Source organism: Oryx dammah, unplaced genomic scaffold, assembly GCF_014754425.2.
Source record: "Oryx dammah isolate SB20612 unplaced genomic scaffold, SCBI_Odam_1.1 HiC_scaffold_5, whole genome shotgun sequence".
In the NCBI taxonomy this organism is placed as follows: domain Eukaryota; kingdom Metazoa; phylum Chordata; class Mammalia; order Artiodactyla; family Bovidae; genus Oryx; species Oryx dammah.
Window position 1 is genome coordinate 57,689,348 of NW_024070189.1, and position 24,504 is coordinate 57,713,851.

The window sequence follows — 24,504 nt, forward strand, 5'->3', positions numbered from 1 at the left end:
GTAACCAGGTAGCCAGGCTCTGCAGAGCGGGGTGCCAGCTCCACACCGGTGGAACCATCAGTGGGGAGGGCGGGGTATAGAATCTCAGGTGTGTTGTCATTCTGGTCCAACACAAATAGGCTCAGAGACACGTTGCTGCTGAGTGGAGGGTTCCCACTGTCACTAGCAGTCACCAGTACCTGCAGGTCTCTAACCTGCTCAAAGTCAAAGGAATGCAGAGCATACAGGACTCCAGTGTCTGAGTTTATGGAGAGGTAGGTGGAGAGAGGCGCCCCTTGGATGGTATCCTCAGTCAGTGCATAGGTAATATGGGCATTCTCAATGCTGTCAGGGTCCTGGGCTGTCACGGAGAAGATGGAGGCTCCCCTGGGGTTGTTTTCAGGAATGTAGGCAGAATAGGAGGCATGAGTGAAAGCAGGTGGGTTGTCGTTGATGTCTGACACATGCAGGGTGATGTGTGTTTCTGTGGACAGTGGCGGACTACCCCCATCTGTAGCTCTCAGAGTGATGTTATATTCAGACTCCTGTTCACGGTCCAGAGATCTGGCTGTCACTAAGCGGTAATATTGGTTTATTGACTTTTCTAAATTAAATGGCATATTCCCAAGGACAAAAACTGTGACCTGTCCATTTTGCCCGGAATCCCGATCATGTACGTTGATAAGGGCAATTTCCCTTCCAGCAGTTGACTCTTCTGGAACTGATTCTGTGAGAGAAGTAATTGTAACTTCTGGGGCATTGTCATTCACATCCAGAACTGTGACCAGAATCTTAGCTCTTGAAAGGAGACCTGGTCCATCTTGTGCTTCTATTATAATTTCATAGAAAGTAGCATCCTCATAATCTAGATTTTTTAATATCGATAAGTCCCCAGTCACTGAGTTGAGATAAAAAATCTGAGCGATTTTCCCAGGCATTTTATCTAGTACATAGGATACTTGAGCATTGAATCCCTCGTCAGGGTCAGTGGCATTCACTGTGAGCAGCCAAGTGCCTACTGGCAGGTTCTCTTGAACACTTACTCGATATTCAGGCTGGGTAAATACTGGTGGATTGTCATTTGCATCCAGAACTGTCACTTGGATGCCCAAGTTGCCAGAGTGGACAGGGTCACCACCATCGGAAGCGATTAGGACAAGTTGGTGAACTTTCTTTTCCTCCCGGTCAAGAGCCCGCTGCAGCACCAGCTCTGGATACTTGGCCCCATCAGTGGCACTCTTCACAGCCAGGGAGAAATAGTCATTGGGGCTGAGCTGATAGTTCAGCAGAGAGTTCGTGCCCACATCTGGGTCAAAGGCAGTCTTAAGTGGAAATCGAGTTCCAGGAACTGTTAGTTCACTAATTTTTATTTCCAATTCCTCCGTCAGAAAATCAGGAGCATTGTCATTAAGGTCTTTAATTTCTATTTCTACTTCAAAAATGTTCAATTTGTCTTCAACCAGGATGTTAAAACTCACCAGACACTGTGGGCTCTGAGCGCAGAGCTCCTCCCGATCTATCCTGTTCGCGGTGACCAAGCTGCCGCTTCTCGGGTTCAGAGCAAAGAGCTGCGTTCTACCTCTGGAGACGATGCGGACTCCCCGCTCCGCCAGCTCCTGGGGCTCCAGCCCCAGGTCCTTGGCGATGTTACCCACGAAGGAGCCTTTGTCCAGCTCCTCTGACACCGAATAGCGGATCTGCCCGCATCCGGTATTGCACAGCGTCCCCAGGAGCACGCACAGCAGGGCCAGTCCTCCGCACTTTCTGAATCTCTGGTAGTTGGTCATTTCCGTTTTGGTGAATTATTTTCTCTGAATTGGTTTCCAGTTTCCCAAGGCAGACTTCAGTCTTATTTTCTCAAGGAACGAAGACTTTCGTGGGCCTAATTTATAGGTCACAGAGCTGGCTGACTGACGGGGTGAGCTTTGAAGCAGCTTCGGATCTTCCGAGTGTGATTTGCTGGTTCTTTGCTCTTTGGAAACAAGGAAAAGGACTAGCTTTTCAGCGGCGTTTTCCTTCTTGAGTGGTGAACAGCGACGCTCAGAGGCATAACCGTTCACTGCACGCTCTGACAAAGATCTAAGTCAGAAAATTTTAAGTTTCCAAGCACCTGAAATTCTTTTTGTTCAGAGGTAATGGGCTCAGTTTTTGTTTCACATAACTGAATCGCTATATGTTAAAAGATTTAAAGTATCTTCCTTAATAATCCATGAGTTAACCTGAATGCCACTAATATTGCTTCAAACATGCTGAAGTTACTGTTTTGAAATGTTCAAAGTTTAAGAAGTGCACAGAAATATCAGTCATATTTATAAGGTATGCCTCTTGAAATCTGTCCTTCATAGCTTGACATTTTAGTTTCAATATTTTCCATTTAACCCATTCATTAAACATACATATAACTGAGTAGCTGACAATACTTGGGGATTTAACGATACAAACACAGCTATTTCCTTCATGGAGTTATAAGGATATAAAAGCAAACAAGGAATTATAGTGCAGTGAGATACTGCCATAAGATCAGAGGCCAAGGGCAATGAGAGGGCCTCCAACCTGGCCTTGGAGGTTACCAAAAGTTTTTCCAAGAAACCTGAGAGGAGTGGATCAGGGAGTGGTAAGGCCTGGATATAAGACAGAAGAATATGGCAATACCTAGATGTGAGAGAGAAACCACAGAACTTCAGGGTACTGAAAGTAGTCTGTTTTGCCTAAAATTAGAGTGTGAAGATGTTTTTAAGGACCAAAACTGAAACTAGTAGAGATAAACTTTTGTTTTGTATTCCAGAAACCCCTTTCCTGTATTTGTTTTCCTCTCCAAAGCACAGTAATAGGAACTCATTTGTCACTTCAATCATGATGCATTATACAGCTACACATGAGGCATTTATTTCATGAAGAGTTACTGTATACACTAAAAGGAACTTTGTTTTCAATGTTCCTCAGTTCATACTTTATTTACTTCCAAAATTTTTGTATTATTCCAGTGAGTGCCAACTTTATCTCAAAGTAAATGATGTAATAGTAATAATACAATTTCCCTCAGATGCCCTTAAACAGTAAAGAATCACACCATCTTAAAGAATGATGGCACCATTATATACATGATTGACTTAGTATAGGATTATTTCCAAATAAAAGATGACCCCAGTTACACAGAATAGTAGCGTATTTTTTGTTCTTTGTTATTAAGTATATAACTAACATACTAAAAGCCAACATGGGAAGAGGAATGGGGGAGGAAGACTTGGTTGTAAAGGAGACTGATGTTGGTGGAGGAACTGGAAACATTTTCAACAGCTGTTGTGAGTAGGAAACTTTGAGATGAGAAATGTAAAAGGAGAATCTTTAGGGGCAATTATTTGATATGGTCTCTGAATCCCTTGAGGATATATATTATTTTTAAAGATAAAAAGGCAATGTTGTTTCCACATATGAGAAAAATAAAAAGTAACAAGGAACGGACACATCTTAACTATTATATAAACCATCTATTATATTAATACAGCAAATGATAAGTCAATTACTCTTAAAGGAACACAGAGCTACTTTAGAGGCTAATGACATTTTGAACTAAACAGAGATTGCATGACAAAACTTCCTGAAACATGGTGAAGCATATCTATTCCTAAACACATCTTTTAACAGGGAATATCATTCAAATAAAAAAATATGAGGAATCTCACTGCTAAACTGAAGGAAAAACAAAGACTGAGATGAAAACAAACAACTACAGTATTTATTAATATTCATAAACAAATATAAAGCATAAAAGTATTAAATTTTAAAAGAGGAAGATATTTGAGGAAACAAAAGTCAACATTCATATATCCAACAAAGAACTGTTGATTCGGGTGGATTGGGATGGTCTGCTAAGGGATGAGAAAGAAAGTAGGAGAAAGCAGATACCCTAGTTCCTAAGGCTCTTTGTTGTTGTTAATACATTAATTTTTTTTAATTGGAAGATAATTGCTTTACAATATTGTGCTGGTTTCTGCCACACATCAACATGAATCAGCCACAGGTATCCATATGACCCCTCCCTCTTGAACCTAAGGCTCTTTTGATAACCTAAATATCATCTTCACCTACTAATTCCCAATTTATACTAATGACACAATGATTCTAGCTCCTCTTCCCTGTTACACCATATGAACACTTAGAACTAGTGAGAAATAATTCATGAGGACTATTTCGTAAAAATTGAACATGTCCACAAAGAAATATGGGGAATAGAAAAGGTATGGTAAACTGTGGGGACAGCTAAGTAATTAGGTAAATTTATGTCTTTTAGCAAAGAAACTCACAGGAATATTAGGAAGAGAGTTTACCTGAGAAAATGTTTCTTGTTTATCTTCAGGTAGAAATTGAGGTTCTGAAAGAAAATCCTTTTTCTCACAGCTCTCCTGGCTGACGAGCGTGTCCGCGTAGTTCGGCTGAGGGAAGATCACGTGACTCCCCCGAGAGTCCGCGGTGAGCGAGACCTCGTGCGAATAGGTCTGCAGGAAAGCCCGCACCCCGTCCACGCCCACAAACTGAGACGCCGGCACGCCAGCCAACCCGCTGCCCGAAGCCTGGAGCAGACGCGACAGGTGCCAGCGCCGCAGTCTGAGCGCCAGTAGCACGATGACAAAGGCGAGGAAGACACAGGAGACCGCGGCCACCGCCACCACCAGGTAGAGTGTGAGGCCGGAGTCCTCGGGGGTGGCTGGAGACTCTAGGCTGCCTAGATCAGCCAGGACATCTGGGATGCTGTCGGCCACAGCCACGGTGAGCGTGACGGTGGCCGAGAGAGGGGGCTGGCCGTGGTCCTGGACGGCCACCACCAGGCTCTGCTTGAGCGCGTCTCTGTCCAGCAGGGCCCGCGCTGTGCGCACCTCGCCCGTGTGCAGCCCCACCGAGAAGAGCCCCGGGTCACTGGCCTTGAGCAGGCGGTAGGACAGCCAGGCGTTCTGTCCCGAGTCTCTGTCCACTGCCACCACCTTGGTGACCAGGTAGCCGGGCTCTGCAGAGCGGGGTGCCAACTCCACGCCCGTGGAACCGTCCGTGGGGAGTGCAGGGTACAGAATCTCAGGTGTGTTGTCGTTCTGGTCCAGCACGAATATGCTCACAGACACGTTGGTGCTGAGGGGTGGATTCCCACCATCCTGTGCTGTAACCCATAACTGAAGTTCACAGAACTGCTCATAATCAAAGGAACGCAGTGCATAGAGGACACCGGTGTCAGAGTTGATGGAGATGTAGGAGGACAGGGGTGTACTCTGAAGGGTGTCCTCAGCCAAGCTATAAGTTACATGGGCATTGTCGTTGCTGTCGGGGTCACAGGCCATCACGGAAAAGATGGAGGCACCTCTGGGGTTATTTTCAGGAATGTAGGCAGAGTAGGATGTGTGGGGAAAGGTGGGAGGGTTGTCGTTGATGTCTGTCACCTGCAGCAAAATGTAAGCATCTGTGGATAGAGATGGGCTCCCTCCATCTTTAGCAGTCACAGTGATGTTGTAAGAGGAAAACTGTTCTCTGTCAAGGACTCTAGTTGTAACCAATCGGTGGTAATTGTCCACTGACCTTTCTAATTTGAAAGGAAGGTTCTCTGGGAGTGAACATGTGATAAATGCATTCTGCCCAGAGTCTCTGTCATGTACATTGAAAAGTGCAATTACGGTTCCTGGAAGAGAATCTTCAGGAACTGAGCTTGTAGCAGATGTCATGTAGAATTCTGGGACATTGTCATTCACGTCCAGAACTGTGACAATGACCTTCATTCTGGTCAGAAGGCCTGGACCATCCTGAGCTTCAATATCAATTTCATGGAATTTGGCATCCTCATAATCTAGGCTTTTTGTGATTGTTATTTCTCCAGATGATGACTTAAGCTCAAATACCTCTGAGGTTTCTTCAGGGTTTTTCTCCAGAAAATAAGTCACCTGGGCATTGTATCCCTCATCTGCATCAGTGGCGGTCACTGTAAGTATCCGGGTGCCTACGGGAGTATTCTCTGGAACACTTACCCAGTACTCGGACTGTGTAAAAACAGGAGCGTTGTCGTTCACATCCAAAACCGTCACGCGGATGCGGGAGGTCCCAGATCTGATAGGGTCGCCCCCGTCCAAAGCCTTGAGAACGAGGTAGTGTACGGCCTCCTCCTCACGGTCCAGAGCGCGTCCCAGCACCAGCTCCGGGTACTTGTTACCATCCACCCCGCTTCGCACGTCCAGAGAGAAGTGGTCATTTGAATTAATTTCGTACTTTTGGAGAGTGTTCTCTCCGACGTCTGCATCATGCGCACTCTTAAGAGGAATCCGAAATCCTGGCGTAGTCGTTTCACTAATTTTTAGCTCCACTTCCTCTACTCCAAAGCGAGGGGCATTATCGTTAATATCTTTTATTTCCACTTCTACTGAATAAATACTCAATTTATCTTCCAGGAGTATGTTAAAACTCACCAGACACTGCGCGCTCTGGGCGCAGAGCTCCTCCCGGTCTATCCTGCCCGCGGTGACCAAGCTGCCGTTTCGCGGGTTCAGAGCGAAGAGATGCGTCCTACCTCTGGAGACGATGCGGGCTCCGCGCTCCGCCAGTGCCAGAGGCTCTAGCCCGAGATCCTTGGCAACACTGCCCACGAATGACCCTTTTTCTATCTCTTCTGGCACTGAATAGCGCATCTGCCCAGCTCCAACCTTACACAGGGCCACCCAAAGCAGGCACAGCAGGACAAACCTTCCGCGATGTGACAAATTTAGCAGAGCCGCCATTTCTTGCGCTGCAGTCTTTTCTCCCAGGCAACTTCCGGCCTCCAGCTCGGGATTCCAATCTTTATTCCTCAGGGTCTGAGGTGACCAGCATTCAAGGAACCACGTCACTGTGGAGAGAACTAGTGGGCTGTTGGACTGAATTTCTTTGCCGCCCCGAACCTTGCGGGCCAAATGCCCAGCCCTTTGTGTTATGGAAATCCTAATGTTGGATTGGATGTCTCACTGGGTTACTTCTTAGGTAGTCAACAGCGACACCCAGAGGCCTAAGTAATTTCTGCATTCTCCCAGGCAAATCCAGTTACTTCGTGTTACTCCTGTCACTTTCAAGACGCTCTGAAGAATTTTACAGTTCTAAGATAACTGTTAAGAGAGATTGCTCTTTCAAGTGAAGAGTCTTTTCTTTTTTCTTCAGAATGAATAAGAATGGTGTGAATGAATGTGATCTTGATAGTAGCAAGGAAAGCACTGTTGAACTTTGGAGGCACTAATCAAGGTAGCCTCTGTCCTTAGACCAAAAATCTTCAACCTCTAATTCCATATTGGGAGAAAGGTTAATCTAAAAACATTAGCTACATTATATTCTACTGTTATGTATTTTAAATTTTGTGCTTAATGGCTTAGTATTGAACTTCAAAACCTGTATTTAAATTATTCAGTTATCACACTTAATTGAGTGACTAACCTTTGCCTGACACTTTGCTTGATTGATGCTGTAGACAGAACTGGTGCACCTGATGAACACAGTCCCAGTTCTCAAGGGAATTTACATGATAAGGGGGGACACAGTAAACGGAGTATTTTAATAGAGTATGACAACTGCTATGATGGTTGGAAACCCTGGGCAATGGGAAAATACATAGGAAGGATATTCAGCCTGGGTGGGGGGATGGTCAGAAAACACTTTTTAGGACAGGATTGAACCTGGATCCTAAACCGAATCAAGAAAGGCTAGAGTAGTGTTCTAGAACCTTAGTACAAATGCTTGGAGTGAGAGGCAGCATAAACATGAAGGAAACTGAAGGTGGTTTGTTCTTTTTCCAAGACTGTTTTGGCTATTTGAGGTCCCTTGATACCCCATGTGAATTTTGGGATAGACTTTTTTCTACATAAAAAAGGCATTGGGATTTTGATAGCCATTGAATTGAATCTGTAGATTGCTTTGGATGGTTCTATAAGTTTTTGACAAATATTCTTTGTCAGTTTAAGTACATTTCCTTCAGTTTTCAGTTTGCTAAAAGATCTTAATCATGTGTTGAATGTTCTCAAGACCTTTATTATGCCTCTATTGAAATGAACAGCTTTTATCTTTAATCTTTTCATATGAAGTTTTATATTAGATTTTCTTATACTGAAATATTCTTGCATCCATAAGTAATAAACCCCATTTAGTCACAAGTCACAGTAGATAGGACTTTGAATCAATTGTTCAGCAAGATTGCACACTTCTGGTCTTATTTCAGTCTTTTTGCCTTTTGAGTTCTTCCCTGTTGAACTTCTTTCATTTTCAATCCATTCCTCTGAGAACACTGATGAAATATTTATTGGAAACAATTCTTATCAACTCATCATGTTTTCCAATAGAACCTCTAGTTTGTTTCTTAAAACTTTTTCTTCAGCAGTCTTTTGATACTTTTGAGTCTCATTAAGTAACCACTTGACATCCGTTATTTGCAGTTTCTCTAAAGATTTTTCTGTTTCTTTGTCTTTGACAACATTTGGTTTTACACAGTATATTATTTCCCACTCATGCTTCTTGCTTTGTATTAAGCTGTTTTATTTTTTCCCAGTCTCACTTGCTTTTCCTTTTCTTTTTCCAGGTCTTTGTCTATAATCAGAATTTTGGGTCTTCTTTTAAGATCTCTAAAATGAATTTTAGTCTTGCTATCTGCCTAGCCAATATTAGTCCCAGCACTTGACTTGACAGAAGATTCAGTTTCTCCCCACTAGTGTTAGCTTCTATTGCTTCACCATCAGAATTCTTCCTGGTTTGCATTTCAATAATTTATACTCTGTTTCCTTTCCTGTTATTTTCTTTATACTGATATTATATATTTTTTGCTTTATTTCTTGATTATTGAGCTAACTTCACTAATTTTAATAATCTGTTTTTTGAAATTCTTATGGTTGTCTATAAACTTAACCCTAAATATCTTTTAGAGGCATTCCACAATTTAAAATAAATAATATTTTAATTTTTGAGTTTTTATTTCCATTGTGATTTTTTAAATCCAATAGTAGTTTAGTGGTATAGATTTAAATGCTCATTTTGTTTTCTTTTAAAATATTTGCTTTGTGATTTTTCCAGCTTTACAATTTTAAATAAAATTTTAAGATACTTAAAGTATACAACATGATGATTTGATACAAATACACACTGTGAAAGGATTCCTCCTACTGAGCTAATAATACATTCATCACTTTACATACTTACCTTTGTGTGTGTAAGAGAGAATTAAATTACACTCAGCAAATCTCTATTATACAATGTAATGTTATCAACTACACTCCACTCTACACATTGGGTCCTATAGCCTTATTCATCTTACAATGCAAGGTCTGTACCTTTTTATTATTAATAACTCTCCCCTATCCCCCTACCACCCACTTTGTGACTTAAGCACATGTTATAAAGCATGTATATTATTGGTACTTTGAAATTTTCTCTGCCATTTTTTGTGCATGTGATGATTATGTATTAAATTGTTGTAGATTCTCCATATTTTCATATAAAAATGGTCATTCTGTATTTGTTGTGTATAAGATTGTATACAGATTTGTCCAATCAAGAGAAGTCCAAGACCAGAATTCCTGCTTTAGTGTTAGCCTGGCTCATCACTTTCTTCCCATCTTTGGTCCATTTATTTATTTATTTATTTTTATTTGTGCCTTATTATGCTTTTGCTTTTTTCATTTCATATTTTATGTATCTCTTTAATTTATTGGAACAGAGTATTTTAAAGCATGGACTTGTGATACATTTCTTGTGAAGAGCTAATACATTAAAGTGGAATATATATTTGATTTTTGTTAGTTGTTTACATTACAGGCATAATATACAAGTCAGGAGGCTTCAAACTATTTCTCATGTTGCAGAGGAAATTTTCTGTCGTCCATTTTATTACTTCATTTTGTAACTTACTTAAACATTTGGTGTATTCTTGAATGTGCGTAAAACATATAAAAATAAACCAGTAAACAAAGGGCTAAGATATTCAACAATAGTTTAAACTTTCAGGTTACCTAAATTTCCATAATTTTATGTTAACACAACTTAAAATACTACTTTAGACAATCTTTACCTCTTCAAATATTCCCAAATAAAACAGCACCCCAACAGATGACATATACATTAAATTTAGGAATAGATGAGATATTTATAATCTAAGGATATCTGAAAACAGAATCAGTCACATAAATATTTGTAGACCTAGTCAAACTCTATCACTGTCAGATAAGAGCATGGTAAAGAAAAAATTACTTGGCCAGAAGCAAGCAAGAAAACGTTAGAAGCTAAATCTCCTTGTTTCTGATGCAATGCTCTTTCCACAACTCTGTCCCAACCAACTACATTATGATTAATTATGATCTTTTCAATGAAAGAACAATTATAAATATACTTGGATAGAAACACTTAATAATGATTTCCCAGGATCTGTAAATATAAACAAAGACAAACACAAAGATGGGAAATAGAGACTTTTTAGCAGTAAAGAGTGAAAGCAAGTAAGTAAGCACAGAAATTATTTTTATCTAGATAAAAATTTACTACAAAAGATTTACCTGAGAAAATGTTTCCTTTTTGTCTTCAAGTAAAGACTGGGGTACTGACAAAAAATCTTTTTTCTCACCGCTCTCCTGACTGATGAGCGTGTCGGCGTAGTTGGGCTGCGGGAAGATCACGTGACTCTCCCGAGAGTCCGCGGTGAGCGAGACCTCGTGCGAATAGGTCTGCCGGAAAGCCCGCACCCCGTCCACACCCACAAAGTGAGAGGTGGGCAAGCCTGCCAATACACTTGCTGAAGTCTGCGCACGCAGTCTGTGCCAGCGTCGCAATCTGAGCACCAGCAACACGATGACAAAGGCGAGGAAGACGCAGGAGACCGCGGCCACAGCCACTACCAAGTGCAGCGTGAAGCCGGAGTTGTCCTGCTGGGAGGAAGTTTCAATGCTGTCCAAGTCGGCCAGCACTTCTGGAATGCTGTCAGCAACAGCCACGGTGAACGTGACGGTGGCCGAGAGAGGGGGCTGGCCGTGATCCTGGACGGCCACCACCAGGCTCTGCTTGAGCGCGTCTCTGTCTAGCAGGGCCCGCGCTATGCGCACCTCGCCCGTGTGCAGCCCCACCGCGAAGAGTCCTGGCTCGCTGGCCTTGAGTAGGCGGTAAGATAGCCAGGAGTTCTGGCCAGAGTCTCTGTCCACTGCCACCACCTTGGTGACCAGGTAGCCTGGTTCTGCAGAGCGGGGTGCCAGCTCCACACCGGTGGAACCATCCGTGGGGAGTGCAGGATACAGGATTTCAGGTGTGTTGTCGTTCTGGTCCAGCACAAATATGCTCACAGACACGTTGCTGCTGAGTGGTGGATCCCCACTGTCACGAGCCATCAATCTCAAACGCAGGTCCTGGAACTGCTCATAGTCAAACGATTGCAAGGCATATAGGACTCCAGTGTCTGAGTTGATGGAGACATAGGAGGATAGAGGCACTCCTTGAATGGTGTCCTCCACCAGGGAATAAGTGACCTGTGCATTCTCATTACTGTCGGCATCATGGGCTGTCACGCAGAAAATGGAGGCACCTCTGGGGTTGTTTTCTAGAATGTAGGTGGAGTAGAAGTCTTGGGGGAAGACAGGGGGGTTGTCGTTGATATCTGTCACTTGCAGTGAAATGTGTGTTTCAGTAGATAGAATCGGAGTTCCCTGATCTGTGGCTGTTACTGTAATGTTGTACTGGGAGGTAAGTTCTCTATCCATTGTTTTTTCTGTCACCAAACGGTAATAGTTATCATCTAACTTTTCTAATTTAAAGGGTAGATTTCCAGAAATGGAACATGAAGTGTAACCATTGTCTCCGGAGTCCTGGTCATGCACACTGATAAGAGCAATTACGGCCCCAGGAGGAAAGTTTTCTGGGACTGAAGTGGTGACAGAGGTGATGGTTACCTCTGGGGCATTATCATTTATGTCCAGTACTTTGACCAGCACCTTAGCTCTGGCCATGAGGCCTGCACCATCCTGAGCTTGAATTTCCATCGGATAAATTGTGTATTCTTCAAAATCCAGAGGTTCTTGACTTGATATTTCTCCTGTGTAAGAATCCAAGTGAAATATCTGTGCCATTTTGTGGTCTATATTATGAAATGAATATGTTACTTCCCCATTGGCACCTTCATCTGGGTCCGTGGCTTTTACCATGAGCAGCTGAGTGCCCAGAGGCACGTTCTCGGGTACACTCGTGTGGTACACTGCTTGTGTAAACGCTGGAGGGTTGTCATTTACATCCACCACCTGAACTCGAATTCGGAGGGTTCCTGAACGGGCTGGGTTGCCCCCATCAAAAGCAGTGAGGAGGAAGTGATGGACAGCTTCTTCTTCCCTGTCTAGGGGACTCTGCAGCACCATCTCTGGCTGTTGGGACCCATCAGATCCCTGTTGAGCATCCAGGGAGAAATGAGGGTTGGAGCTGAGCTGATAGCTCTGGAGCGAATTCATACCCATATCAAGGTCTTGCCCAGAAGGCAGGGGGATCCTGGTACCTGGAGCAGTTATCTCATTCATTTTAAATTCCACTTCTTCTAACTGGAATTCGGGAGTGTTGTCATTAATATCAATTATTTCCACTTCAACAGGGAAAAGCTTCATATTATCCTCTACTAAGACGTTAAAACTCACCAGACACCGCACGCTCTGAGCGCAGAGCTCTTCCCGGTCTATCCTGCCCGCAGTGACCAAGCTGCCGCTTCGCAGGTTCAGAGCAAAGAGCTGCTTCCTACCTCTGGAGACGATTCGGACTCCGCGCTCCATCAGCTCCTGGGGTTGTAGCCCCAGATCCTTGGCGATGTTGCCCACAAAGAAACCTTTGTCTGTCTCTTCTGACACCGAGTAGCGGATCTTCCCAGCCTGGGCTTCCAACAACAGCCCCAGAAAAAGGACCAGCCTGCGGCAGCCGAGCACCTTCACTCGAATCGCCATTGCTCTCTTGCTTCGTATTCTCTCAGTCCGGCACCAAGAGTATTGTTTCCCTGCTCTCTGAGTCTAAATTAACAGAATTTTATTTTCAGGAGAATTCAGAGCAGAAAGTGGTCCAGAAGTATGATCAGGGCAGCCTCAGAGAGACTTTTCAATCCGGCAGTGATGGTGGTTCAAGAAGTCCCCCTCCCGCCCTGGGTGTATGCGTGCTGTCTTCATCTTCCAGACTGGTGAACAGCGGCACCCACAGTCCTAACCAGTTACTGCACTCCTAGATAATACTTGAACTTTCTTTTCTCATTCAGCCGATCTACGTTTCCTTAAGTCTTAGTTTATTGTCGAGAAACTCGCTAAGCATAATACATAACACTATGAAAAGGAGAAACTACCATGTTCATTAATTAATTACAACTACTTATTGCTAAATTGTATCATACAGTAGAATCCAAGCTCTGTTGGATATTCCAGTAGTATTCCCAAACTACCTGGGAATTCCCAAGCATTCCCTGTTTGCTATTCAGGAAATAACACAAAGGAGACTAATCATCCCTCTACCTCTGGAGTGTATGTTGACCGTCTGGTCATTTCACAGGCCATAGAGAAGAGTAACTGCCCTTTGACTAGAGGATGAAAAAAAAACTAAAAGGAAAAAATAAAATTTCTGAGTGTAAGCAAGACTTTCGGAGAAGGCAATGGCACCCCACTCCAGTACTCTTGCCTGGAAAATCCCATGGATGGAGGAGCCTGGTAGGCTGCAGTCCTCGGGGTCCCTAAGAGTCAGAAACCACTGAGCAACTTCACTTTCACTTTTCACTTTCCTGCATTGGAGAAGGAAATGGCAACCCACTCCAGTGTTCTTGCCTGGAGAATCCCAGGGACGGGGGAGCCTGGTGGGCTGCTGTCTATGGGGTCGCACAGAGTCTGATACGACTGAAGCAACTTAGCAGCAGCAGCAGCAGAAGCAAGACTTTAACACATTGGACTGTCCTATTTCCTATATGTTGTGCTCTGAATATCTTTAGCAGAAATCTTGGGAGATTTGAAGGACATATTTTTTACTCCATCCTATTTTTCTTTTACTGTAGTATCTATGTATTATGTGCATTTAAAAAGACCTTTAATATGGACCTTAAAAAGACCTTTAACTCAGCTGAAAGTAATATATTTTGAATAAAATAACACTGGGCTGGGACTTCCCTGGCAGTCCAGTGATTAGGACTCTGTGCTTCCCCTGCAAGGGACATGGATTCAATCCCTGATCCAGGCACTAAGAGTTGTGGCCAAAAACCCAAACCAAACCAAACAAAAAACACTGGGTTCTTGACATTTAATTGGAAAAACGTCACATGAGTATCTAATTTAGACTTTAGGAGACACAAGAGGCAGTGATATTATTTTTCAAAACTGAAAATAAAAATGCCACATCTTTATTTTTAGATATTCTATATAGAATAACATGTATTTTCCTACATCCACACTTAATACATTCTCCAAAAGAAGTTGGTTTTCTAAAATAGCAAGATTTTAAAACTATACTGCCTTCGTTCTTTTACTCATTGCAAAATTAGTAAATGGTTACTAACTAAAATGTCTCAGACTTAGTGTCATTTATTTAAACTTACACAAAAGTTAGGAAAGAATGATCTCTGTATTCTAGAGGTTGACATTTTTCAGGAACAAATTGGGCCAGATATTGGCAGCCAGCCCATGGACACCATGACTGAGAAGGGTCTGGAAAATGATGAAAGAAAGGAAACAAAGGCCAGAATAGTTCTTGGGAGAGGGAATCTATGTTCTTATATAACCAAATCTACAAGTTTCCATTTCTCAAAGACAAGTATAATGGAGCCCAAGAGCAGAAACTTAAAGATGCTGTGAACTTCCTTCAATATTTCAAAGAAAGAACTCTTCAGCAGGAAATAGAAGTTCTCAGACCATATATTAATAGGCACAAAATTTTGCCCACAGGAATTTTCTGGCTAATGAAACAAATCAAAATATACATAGAAACTAGCAAGTGAATTTGTAGCACTCCCCACACCCTAAAGACAACAAAAGTAAGCAGAACTGCTTACAGCAGGATATTTATGAGGTAAAAGTGTTAAAATTCACACATATACATTTGAATCCAATGTAATATTTAAGGCTTCACTGATGGTACTACAGAAACTATCCAGTTAAAAGGTTTCTGAGTTGATTTGAAGAAATTAACATTGCAAGATCTGAAGCCAAGCCATATATTGACAGTAGGAATAGGGCAAATCTCTCCTGCTAAAGTGGGAGCAACTCCAAATCCAGGCTTGGACCAGGCTGAAAGCAGGGCTGGAAGAGCAGTGCAGGCACTAGGCTATGGCCAGAGTCACTGTAGGAAGAAGAGCATGGAGATCAAGGCCAAAAGGCCATAACCAGGTAAAACTGCAGCTCTGGTAGGAGGTGCCAGGTGGTCATGGAAGTCTGTCCATAGCTCCTGCAAAGACCAGCGGCAGTGTGACGAATATTGTCACTGAGCACAGTGACCAGCAAGTCCCCAAGAGCAACATCCCCGTCATCCATAGTGCCCCAGTGGGCATCTCACTCTTGGGCATCTTCAGGTTGAAGAGTTGGATCAGGTGGTCTGAAGCACTGACGGGACAGTCAGGTGTTGTGCCCAGTCAGTGTCCATCTTGGCGACCAGGTAGTTGGGCTGCACAGTAAGCAGTGCCTCACTGAAGAGGGACACAACTTCCAGGTGCAACTCCTGGCATAGCGAGTGTTCTCTAAGTTTTGGCAGTGGTAGTCCACTATTACAGGCTGACTCAGGATGTCACTGAGCCCTGGTCGAGGGGCATAGCGTCAGCTCAAAGGTAGGCTGCAATGAACACCATTGTGCTCTACACTCGCTGACATGTCAGACAACAGCACCAGATCACTGGTCAGGAAAAACAGGATGCACTTAGAGCACCAAATTTGAGTTGGAAGCACTAAAGTGTGCAATGGATGGGGCGCTGGGTGAGTGCTTCAGTCTCCTGGACCATACAGTAGACCTGTTGGAAAACTAGAGCATTTTTGCTGATGTGGGTTATATTCAGGCTGTTGCTTGTGTGGGAGGAGAGGGATGGCTTGTCCTTGTCAGTTACCTCATAATTCCAAATCAGCTCCCAGTTTAGAACTTCATCTGCCAGTGGTTTACAAAGAATTACTAATTCTCACTGGTGAATTGTTTGGCTCTCTGTTTATTACTCTCTATAATATCTTTCAACTGCTCTTTTCAAGCAAATCTCTGAGTCCTGTTGTTTTGATTACACCAACTACAGTTCTTATCTCTAATAGGACTAAATATCCAGCTGAAAGTCACCTGCACTGCATTATAGTTCTCAACTCCATTTCAACCAGGATTGTGAAAAAGGCCCTTAACCGTCCCGTCTTCTATTCTATGCTGTGATGTAACTGTCATTCTTCAAAATCAAAGACAATGCCGTCATTATGGAATATATTCTGTATGCCTGGTGAGACTGTGAAAAGTGGAGGAGAACTCTACCTTAAGGGTGTCATCTAAGTCCGCAGGGATCACCTGAAGAATGCAGACAAGGAGGTTCTCTGGCAGACAGACTACTGTACTCTTGTAGCTTATTATGGGAGGACTGGCTTTGGCATCCAAGACCTGCATCTTCCCCTGAATCTCCTCTTAACCTCTAAGTGATGACGGCTCTGCTACACTGGTCCAGATTTTCCCAATAAATAACCAGAGAATTTACTGCCCCAGTGTTCTCTTTTACTTTTGGCAGTGAGAGAGCTGTCTAACTGAAACTAATCTGATAAACTTGTAGAGAATTACTTGCAGCATCCATATCTACTGCAGTTTGAAAGTAAACTTTGCTCCTATTAAGATAGTTTCCAGAATTTTCAATACAAAATGGCTGTGCTCAAAGCCATATGTTATTTATATCTAGGGTAAATTGTTGGTTAGTTGCTAAGTCGTGTCCTACTCTTTTGCAACCCCGTGGACTATCGCCCACCAGGCTCCTCGGTCCATGGTATTTCCCAGGCAAGAATACTGGAGTGTGTTGCCATTTCCTTCTCCAGGGGATCTCTTCAACCCAGGGATCGAACCTGCGCCTCCCGCATTGGCAAGCAGATTGTTTACCATTGAGCCACCAGGGAAGCCCTACTTTATAGAAATAGTTTACATAAAATATATAAATATATAAAATATAAATATAAAATATTTATATACTTTGATTATATAAAAGAATTTCCAGTGACGGTTTCAGAATTCAAGGGTCCTAGAGACTCCCTTTGGCCTATTGGCTACATCTATCCTGTCATTCTTTTGCTCCTCCCTGCTCCTTGCTCAGCACTCACCCATGGTTCTGGTCACCGAGAAGTAGATCTTTGGCGCGAATCCCCACTTTTAAATCCTTGGCTACGTCTCCCGGAAGGAATCTCACAGTGCCTCTTCTGCGCAGTTCACTAAGTTGAACAAAGACATCGGGAAAGGAAAGAGCGCTTCCTTCGCTCCCGCGTCTTCCCTGTAAGGAGACTTCCATCTCTTCTTGATGCTGCTTTGAAGGTCTGAATACACCTCACTACAGCTGCTCCTCGGATTACCAAAGTGCGCTGGAAAGAAAAGGCAGCGGCTCTTTCTCACCTTCTAGACCCAGATATCTGGAGCAGATTGCGGGAGAGATGGTGTGCAGAGTCTGCTCCTGGTGCATTTCTCAAAAGTCTGCGGATATTGCTGCGTCAGAATCGCTAGTGGACCCCTTTGTTTAACTCCAGCCACGGATTGGCCGACAGCGGCACCCAGAGGTCCAGTAGGATATCTACCGCTAGTTATTTCTGAAAGTCCTCCTTTATTTCCGGGATTTATTTTAAAATACCAGTTGGTTCAGTATAAAGGCTACCGGTCACTATTTCTTTTTGATAAAGTATTAATAAAATAGTCTTTCTACAAAATTTAAAACAAATGTTTAAATTTATTAAAATTCACATCAGCTTAAAATTCTTACACAATTTCCCTCTTGACATTTTATTTTGAAGAATACTACTGAAGTTTCTTTTTCTTAAACATTTTTTACTCAAGAAATTATCCATTGTAAAAACAATTTTACATTAGAAAAGGAAATTCTCACTGTATATTGTATAATATAAAAGAAATCACCACTATAAAAAGTAGAAAATACCAACGAAAATTTAAAGTATCAGTAATTGCATTATTCAATTACGATTTTACATAAAACAAAATTTACCAACATAACCATTTTAAGTGTACAGTTTAGTAGTATTAAGTACATTCATAGTGTCATGCAACTATCACAATTATCCATCTCCAGAATTCTTTTTTATCTCATAAAACTGAAACCGTTTACCAATTAAATGGCAATTCCTCATTCTCCTCTTTCTCTAGCCCCTGGCAAACATCATTCTACTTGCTGTCTCTATGATTTTGACTATTCTAAACAACTCATATAAGTGGAATCATACAGTATTTGTCTTTTTTTTACTTGCTTATTTTACATAGCATATATCCTCAAAGTTCATCCGTGTTACAGTATTATGTCAGAATTTCCTTCCTTTTTAAAAAGAGTATGAGGTTCCGAAAAAAATTAAAAACAGAACTACCACATGATGCAGCAATTCCATTTCTGGGTATGTTTCTGAAAATAACAATAATAACAGCAACAACACTAACTTGGAAAGAAAAGCACCACTATATTCACTGCAGCACCATTCATAACAGCCAAGAAATGGAAGCAACCTAAGTGTCCAACAATAAATGAATGGATAAATAAGATGTGGTGTACATATATCTACATATGGCATATGTACACTGCCATAAATAAAAACAAAATCTTGGGCTTCCCTGGTGGCCCAGCGGTTAAGAATGGTCTTGCAATGCAAGGGACACCGTTCCATCTCTGGTCCCAGAAGATCCCACATGCTCTGCAGCAACTAAGCCCATGTGCCACAACTATTGAAGCCCTTGAACATGCTCCACAATAAGGGAAGCCAAGGAAATGAGAAGCCTGTGCACCGCAACAAAGTTTTGCTCCCTAAACTAGAGAAAGCCCGAGTGCAGCAATGAAGAGTCACTATAGCCAAAAAATAAAATAAACAAATAAATCAATCTTTTTTAAAAATCTTGTCATTTGCTACAATATAGATGGACATAGAGGATATAATGCTAAGTGAAGTAAGTCAAACAGAAAAAGACAAATCCCATATGATTTCACTTATATGTGGAACCGAAAAAAGAAAAACATAAAACAAACAGATGCATAGATACAAAGAACAATCAGGTGGCTGTCACAAGGGCGTGGGGATGAGTGAAATAGATGAGGAATATTAAGAGGTACAAACTTCCAGTTACAAAATAAATGAGTCACAAGGATGAAATCGATAGCATGGGGAATACAGTATAGTCAATAAAATCATAATAACTTTGTACGGTTTTGGACAGCAACTAGACTTACAGTGGTGGTGATTATTTTGTAATGTACAGAAATACTAAATGATTATGTTGTACACCTAGAACTAATATAGTGTTGTAGGTCAGAGGGCAGACACACTGAAACCATAATCACATAAAACTAGTCAATCTGATCACACGGACCACAACCTTGTCTAACTCAATGAAACTAAGCCATGCCATGTGGGGCCACACAAGACAGGCGGGTCATGGTGGAGAGGTCTGACAGAATGTGGCCCGCTGGAGAAGGGAATGGCGAACCACTTCAGTATGCTTGCCTTGAGAACCCCATGAACAGTATGAAAAGGCAAAATGATAGGATACTGAAAGACAAAGTCCCCAGGTCGGTAGGTGCCCAATATGCTACCAGAGATCAGTGGAGAAATAACTCCAGAAAGAATGAAGGGATGGAGCCAAAGCAAAAACAATACCCAGTTGTGGATGTGACTGGTGATAGAAGCAAGGTCCGATGCCGTAAAGAGCAATATTGCATAGGAACCTGGAATGTCAGGTCCATGAATCAAGGCAAATTGCACGTGGTCAAACAGGAGATGGCAAGAGTGAACGTCGACATTCTAGGAATCACCGAACTAAAATGGACTGGAATGGGTGAATTTAACTCAGATGACCATTATATCTACTACTGTGGGCAGGAATCCCTTAGAGGAAATGGAGTAGCCATCATGGTCAACAAAAGAGTCCGAAATGTAGTACTTGGATGCAATCTCAAAAACGACAGAATGATCTCTGTTCATTTCCAAGGAAAACCATTCAGTCTCACAGCAATCCAAGACTATGCACCAACCAGTAATGCTGAAGAAGCTGAAGTTGAATGGTTCTATGAAGACCTACAAGACCTTTTAGAACCAACACCCAAAAAAGATGTCCTTTTCATCATAGGGGACTGGAATGCAAAAGTAGGAAGTCAAGAAACACCTGGAGTAACAGGCAAATTTGGCCTTGGAATATGGAATGAAGCAGGGCAGAGGCCAATAGAGTTTTGCAAAGAGAACGCACAGGTCATAGCAAACACCCTCTTCCAACAACACAAGAGAAGACTCTACACACGGACATCACCAGATGGTCAACACCGAAATCAGATCGATTATATTCTTTGCAGCCAAAGATGGCGAAGCTCTATACAGTCAGCAAAAACAAGACCGGAAGCTGACTGTGGCTCAGATCATGAACTCCTGATTGCCAAATTCAGACTTACATTGAAGAAAGTAGGGAAAACCACTAGACCATTCAGGTATGACCTAAATCAAATCCCTTATGATTATACAGTGGAAGTGAGAAATAGATTTAAGAGACTAGATCTGATAGACAGAGTGCCTGATGAACTATGTAATGACGTTTGTGACATTATAAGGAGACAGGGATCAAGACCATCCCCATGGAAAAGAAATGCAAAAAAGCAAAATGGCTGTCTGGGGAGGCGTTACAAATAGCTGTGAAAAGAAGAGAAGTGAAAAGCAAAGGAGAAGAAGAAAGATATAAGCATCTGAATGCAGGCTTCCAAAGAATAGCAAGGAGAGATAAGAAAGCCTTCCTCAGTGATCAATGCAAAGAAATAGAGGAAAACAATAGAATGGGAAAGACTAGAGATCTCTTCAAGAAAATTAGAGATACCAAGGGAACATTTCATGCAAAGATGGGCTCGAAAAAGGACAGAAATGGTCTGGACCTAACAGAAGTAGAAGATATCAAGAAGAGGTGGCAGGAATGGACAGAAGAACTGTACAAAAAAGATCTTTATGACCCGGATAATCACGATGGTGTGATCACTCATCTAGAGCCAGACATTTTGGAATGTGAAGTCAAGTGGGCCTTAGAAAGCATCACTACGAACAAAGCTAGTGGAGGTGATGGAATTCCAGTTGAGCTCTTTCAAATCCTGAAAGATGATGCTGTGAAAGTGCTGCATTCAATATGCCAGCAAATTTGGAAAACTCAGCAGTGGCCACAGGACTGGAAAAGGGTCAGTTTTCATTCCAATCCCAAAGAAAGGCAATGCCAAGGAATGCTCAAACTACCGCACAATTGCACTCATCTCACATGCTAGTAAAGTAATGCTCAAAATTCTCCAAGCCAGGCTTCAGCAATACGTGAACTGTGAACTTCCAGATGTTCAAGCTGGTTTTAGAAAAGGCAGAGGAACCAGAGATCAAATTGCCAACATCCGCTGGATCATGGAAAAAGAAGAGAGTTCCAGAAAAACATCTACTTCTGCTTTATTGACTATGCCAAAGCCTTTGACTGTGTGGATCCCAATAAACTGTGGAAAATTCTGAAAGAGATGGGAATACCAGACCACCTGACCTGCCTCTTGAGAAACCTATATGCAGGTCAGGAAGCAAGAGTTAGAACTGGACATGGAACAACAGACTGGTTCCAAATAGGAAAAGGAGTGATCCAGGCTCTATCTTGTCACCCTGCTTATATAACTTATATCCAGAGTACATCACAAGAAATGCTGAGCTGAAGGAAGCACAAGCTGGAATCAAGATTGCCGGGAGAAATATCAATAACCTCAGATATGCAGAAGATACCACCCTTATGGCAGAAAGTGAAGAGGAACTAAAAAGCCTCTTGATGAAAGTGAAAGAGGAGAGTGAAAAAGTTGGCTTAAAGCTCAACATTCAGAAAACTAAGATCATGGCATCTGGTCCCATCACTTCATGGGAAATAGATGGGGAAACAGTGGAAACAGTGTCAGACTTTATTATTTTGGGCTCCAAAATCACCACAAATGTTGATTGCAGCCATGAAATTAAAAGACGCTTACTCCTTGGAAGGAAAGTTATGACCGACCTAGATAGCATATTAAAAAACCGACATTACTTTGCCAACAAAGGTCCGTCTAGTCAATACTATGGTTTTTCCTGTGGTCATGTATGGATGTGAGAGTTGGACTGTGAAGAAAGCAGAGTGCTGAAGAATTGATGCTTTTGAACAATGGTGTTGGAGAAGACTCTTGAGAGTCCCTTGGACTGCAAGGAGATCCAACCAGTCCATTCTAAAGGAAATCAGTCCTGGGTGTTCACTGGAAGGACTGATGCTAAAGCTGAAACTCCAGTACTTTGGCCACCTCATGCAAAGAGTTGACTCATTGGAAAAGACTCTGATGCTGGGAGGGATTGGGGGCAGGAAGAGAAGGGGATGACAGAGGATGAGATGGCTGGATGGCATCACTGAATCGGTGGACATGAGTTTGGGTGAACTTCGAGAGTTGGTGATGGACAGGGAGGCCTGGCGTGCTGCAATTCGTGGGGTTGCAAAGAGTTGGACACAACTGAGTGACTGAACTGAACTGAACTGAACTGAGGTCAATTATATTTCAATTAAAAAAAAGAATTTCCTTTCTTTTTAAAGCTGAATAATATTCCATTGTATGTACACATACCACATTTTGCTTATGCATTCACTGGTTGATAAATACCTTGGGTGTATCTAACTTTTAGCTATTGTGAATAATGCAGCTATGAACAAGGGTGATAAAGATCTCTTACAGACCCTGCTTTCAATTTTTTAGGGTAATATACACAAAAGTGGAATTGATGGATCATATAGTAATTCTATTTTTAATTTTTTGAGGAACCACTGACAGTTTTTCACAGTGGCTATGCTATTTTACATCATTCCCACTAACAGTACACAAGGGTTTCCCAATTCTACATCCTCGACAATATTTATTATTTTCTGTTCTTTTTATAGCAGTCATCCTAGTGGGTATGAGGTAGAACCTCACTGTTGTTTTCATTTGCATTTCCCTATGGTTTTTCCTGTGGTCATGTTTGGATGTGAGAGTTGGACTGTGAAGAAGGCTGAGTGCTGAAGAATTGATGCTTTTGAACAGTGGTGTTGGAGAAGACTCTTGAGAGTCCCTTGGACTGCAAGGAGATCCAATCAGTTCATTCTGAAGGAGATCAGCCCTGGGATTTCTTTGGAAGGAATGATGCTAAAGCTGAAACTCCAGTACTTTGGCCACATCATGCAAAGAGTTGACTCATTGGAAAAGACTCTGATGCTGGGAGGAATTGGGGGCAGGAGGAGAAGGGGACGACAGAGGATGAGATGGCTGGATGGCATCACTGACTCGATGGACATGGGTCTGAGTGAACTCCGGGAGTTGGTGAGGGACAGGGAGGCCTGGTGTGCTGCGATTCATGGGGTCGCAAAGAGTTAGACAGGATTAAGCGACTGAAATGAACTGAAGTGAACTGAATAATTAGTGATGTTGCTGCTACTGCTGCTAAGTTGCTTCAGTCGTGTCCGACTCTGTGCGACCCCATAGACGGCAGCCCACCAGGCTCCCCCGTCTCCGGGATTCTCCAGGCAAGAACACCGGAGTGGGTTGCCATTTCCTTCTGCAGTGCATGAAAGTGGAAAGTGAAAGTGAAGTCGCTCATCGTGTCTGACACTTAGCGACCGCATGGACTGCAGCCCACCAGGCTCCTCCGTCCATGGGATTTTCCAGGCAAGAGTACTGGAGAGGGGTGCCATTGCCTTCTCCATTAGTAATATTAAGCTTTAATCTTCTAATGTGCTTATTGGCCATTGTGTCCTTTTTGGAATTATATATATATATATATACACACACATACACACACACACACATACATGCTATTATAATCCTCATAATAATCCGCTCTCTCATGGATACTACTGATTACCTCTACAGACTGAATATTTATGTCCCCCTGCAAAAAAAATGATTTGTTGAAAGTTAATCAATGTGATGGTATTGAGAGATAGGGCTTTGGGGAGGTGATTAGGTCATGAGCGTGGAGTCCTCATAAATGGCATTAGTGCCTCTGTAAAATGGGCCAAAGAGAGTTCCACCATCCCTTTCACCACGTGAGGTTACAGCAAAAAAAGACTACCACCTATGAACCAGGAAGCCTGCCCTCATCAGACATCAAAGCTGCCATTGCCTTTTTCAGACTTCTCAGCCTTCCAATCTGAGAAATAAATTTCCATTGATTATAAGCCGCTCAAGTTATGGTATTTTGACACAGCAGCCCAAATAGATTATGACAGTTGCCCATGCCCTTTCCTCTCTACTAACACTTCCTTTTTAGAGGGCCACCCTCTGTGTACTTAAGGGGCAGCTGAACCTATTCACAGTGATAGTAAGTT

The 24,504-nt window shown here is 42.4% G+C and overlaps 3 protein-coding genes and 1 long non-coding RNA gene across 4 annotated transcripts in view; all 4 read right to left on the minus strand.

Annotated features, from left to right (window-relative positions):
* The window catches only part of LOC120863274 (protocadherin gamma-A3-like), a 19,546-nt gene extending 17,780 nt beyond the window's left edge, over positions 1-1,766 (minus strand). Inside the window, exon 1 of the mRNA XM_040239400.1 lies at positions 6-1,766. Within this exon, the coding sequence (XP_040095334.1) occupies positions 6-1,766 (1,761 nt within the window). The remainder of the gene's footprint in view (positions 1-5) is intronic.
* LOC120863539 (protocadherin gamma-C4) overlaps positions 1-7,045 on the minus strand; it is a 171,054-nt gene extending 164,009 nt beyond the window's left edge. The window contains exon 1 of the mRNA XM_040239875.1: positions 4,308-7,045. Within this exon, the coding sequence (XP_040095809.1) occupies positions 4,308-6,728 (2,421 nt within the window). The 5' untranslated portion in view covers positions 6,729-7,045. The remainder of the gene's footprint in view (positions 1-4,307) is intronic.
* A 1,864-nt stretch (positions 7,046-8,909) lies between these two features.
* Positions 8,910-13,553, minus strand: LOC120863541 (protocadherin gamma-A1-like). Its single transcript, XM_040239880.1, has one exon. The coding sequence runs from the start codon at positions 12,915-12,917 to the stop codon at positions 10,494-10,496; it is 2,424 nt and encodes an 807-aa protein (XP_040095814.1). The 5' UTR covers positions 12,918-13,553; the 3' UTR covers positions 8,910-10,493.
* A 752-nt stretch (positions 13,554-14,305) lies between these two features.
* On the minus strand, positions 14,306-17,658 carry LOC120863542. Its single transcript, XR_005721022.1, has 2 exons — positions 17,256-17,658; positions 14,306-15,381 (listed from the first exon to the last, which is right to left on the minus strand). It is a non-coding gene; the product is annotated as an uncharacterized LOC120863542 (long non-coding RNA).
* Between the last annotated feature and the right edge of the window lie 6,846 nt (positions 17,659-24,504).

Coding starts and splice junctions, on each gene's coding strand:
- LOC120863541 (XM_040239880.1), bottom strand. CDS start 12,917: ATGGCGATTCGAGTGAAGGTGCTCGGCTGCCGCAGGCTGGTCCTTTTT.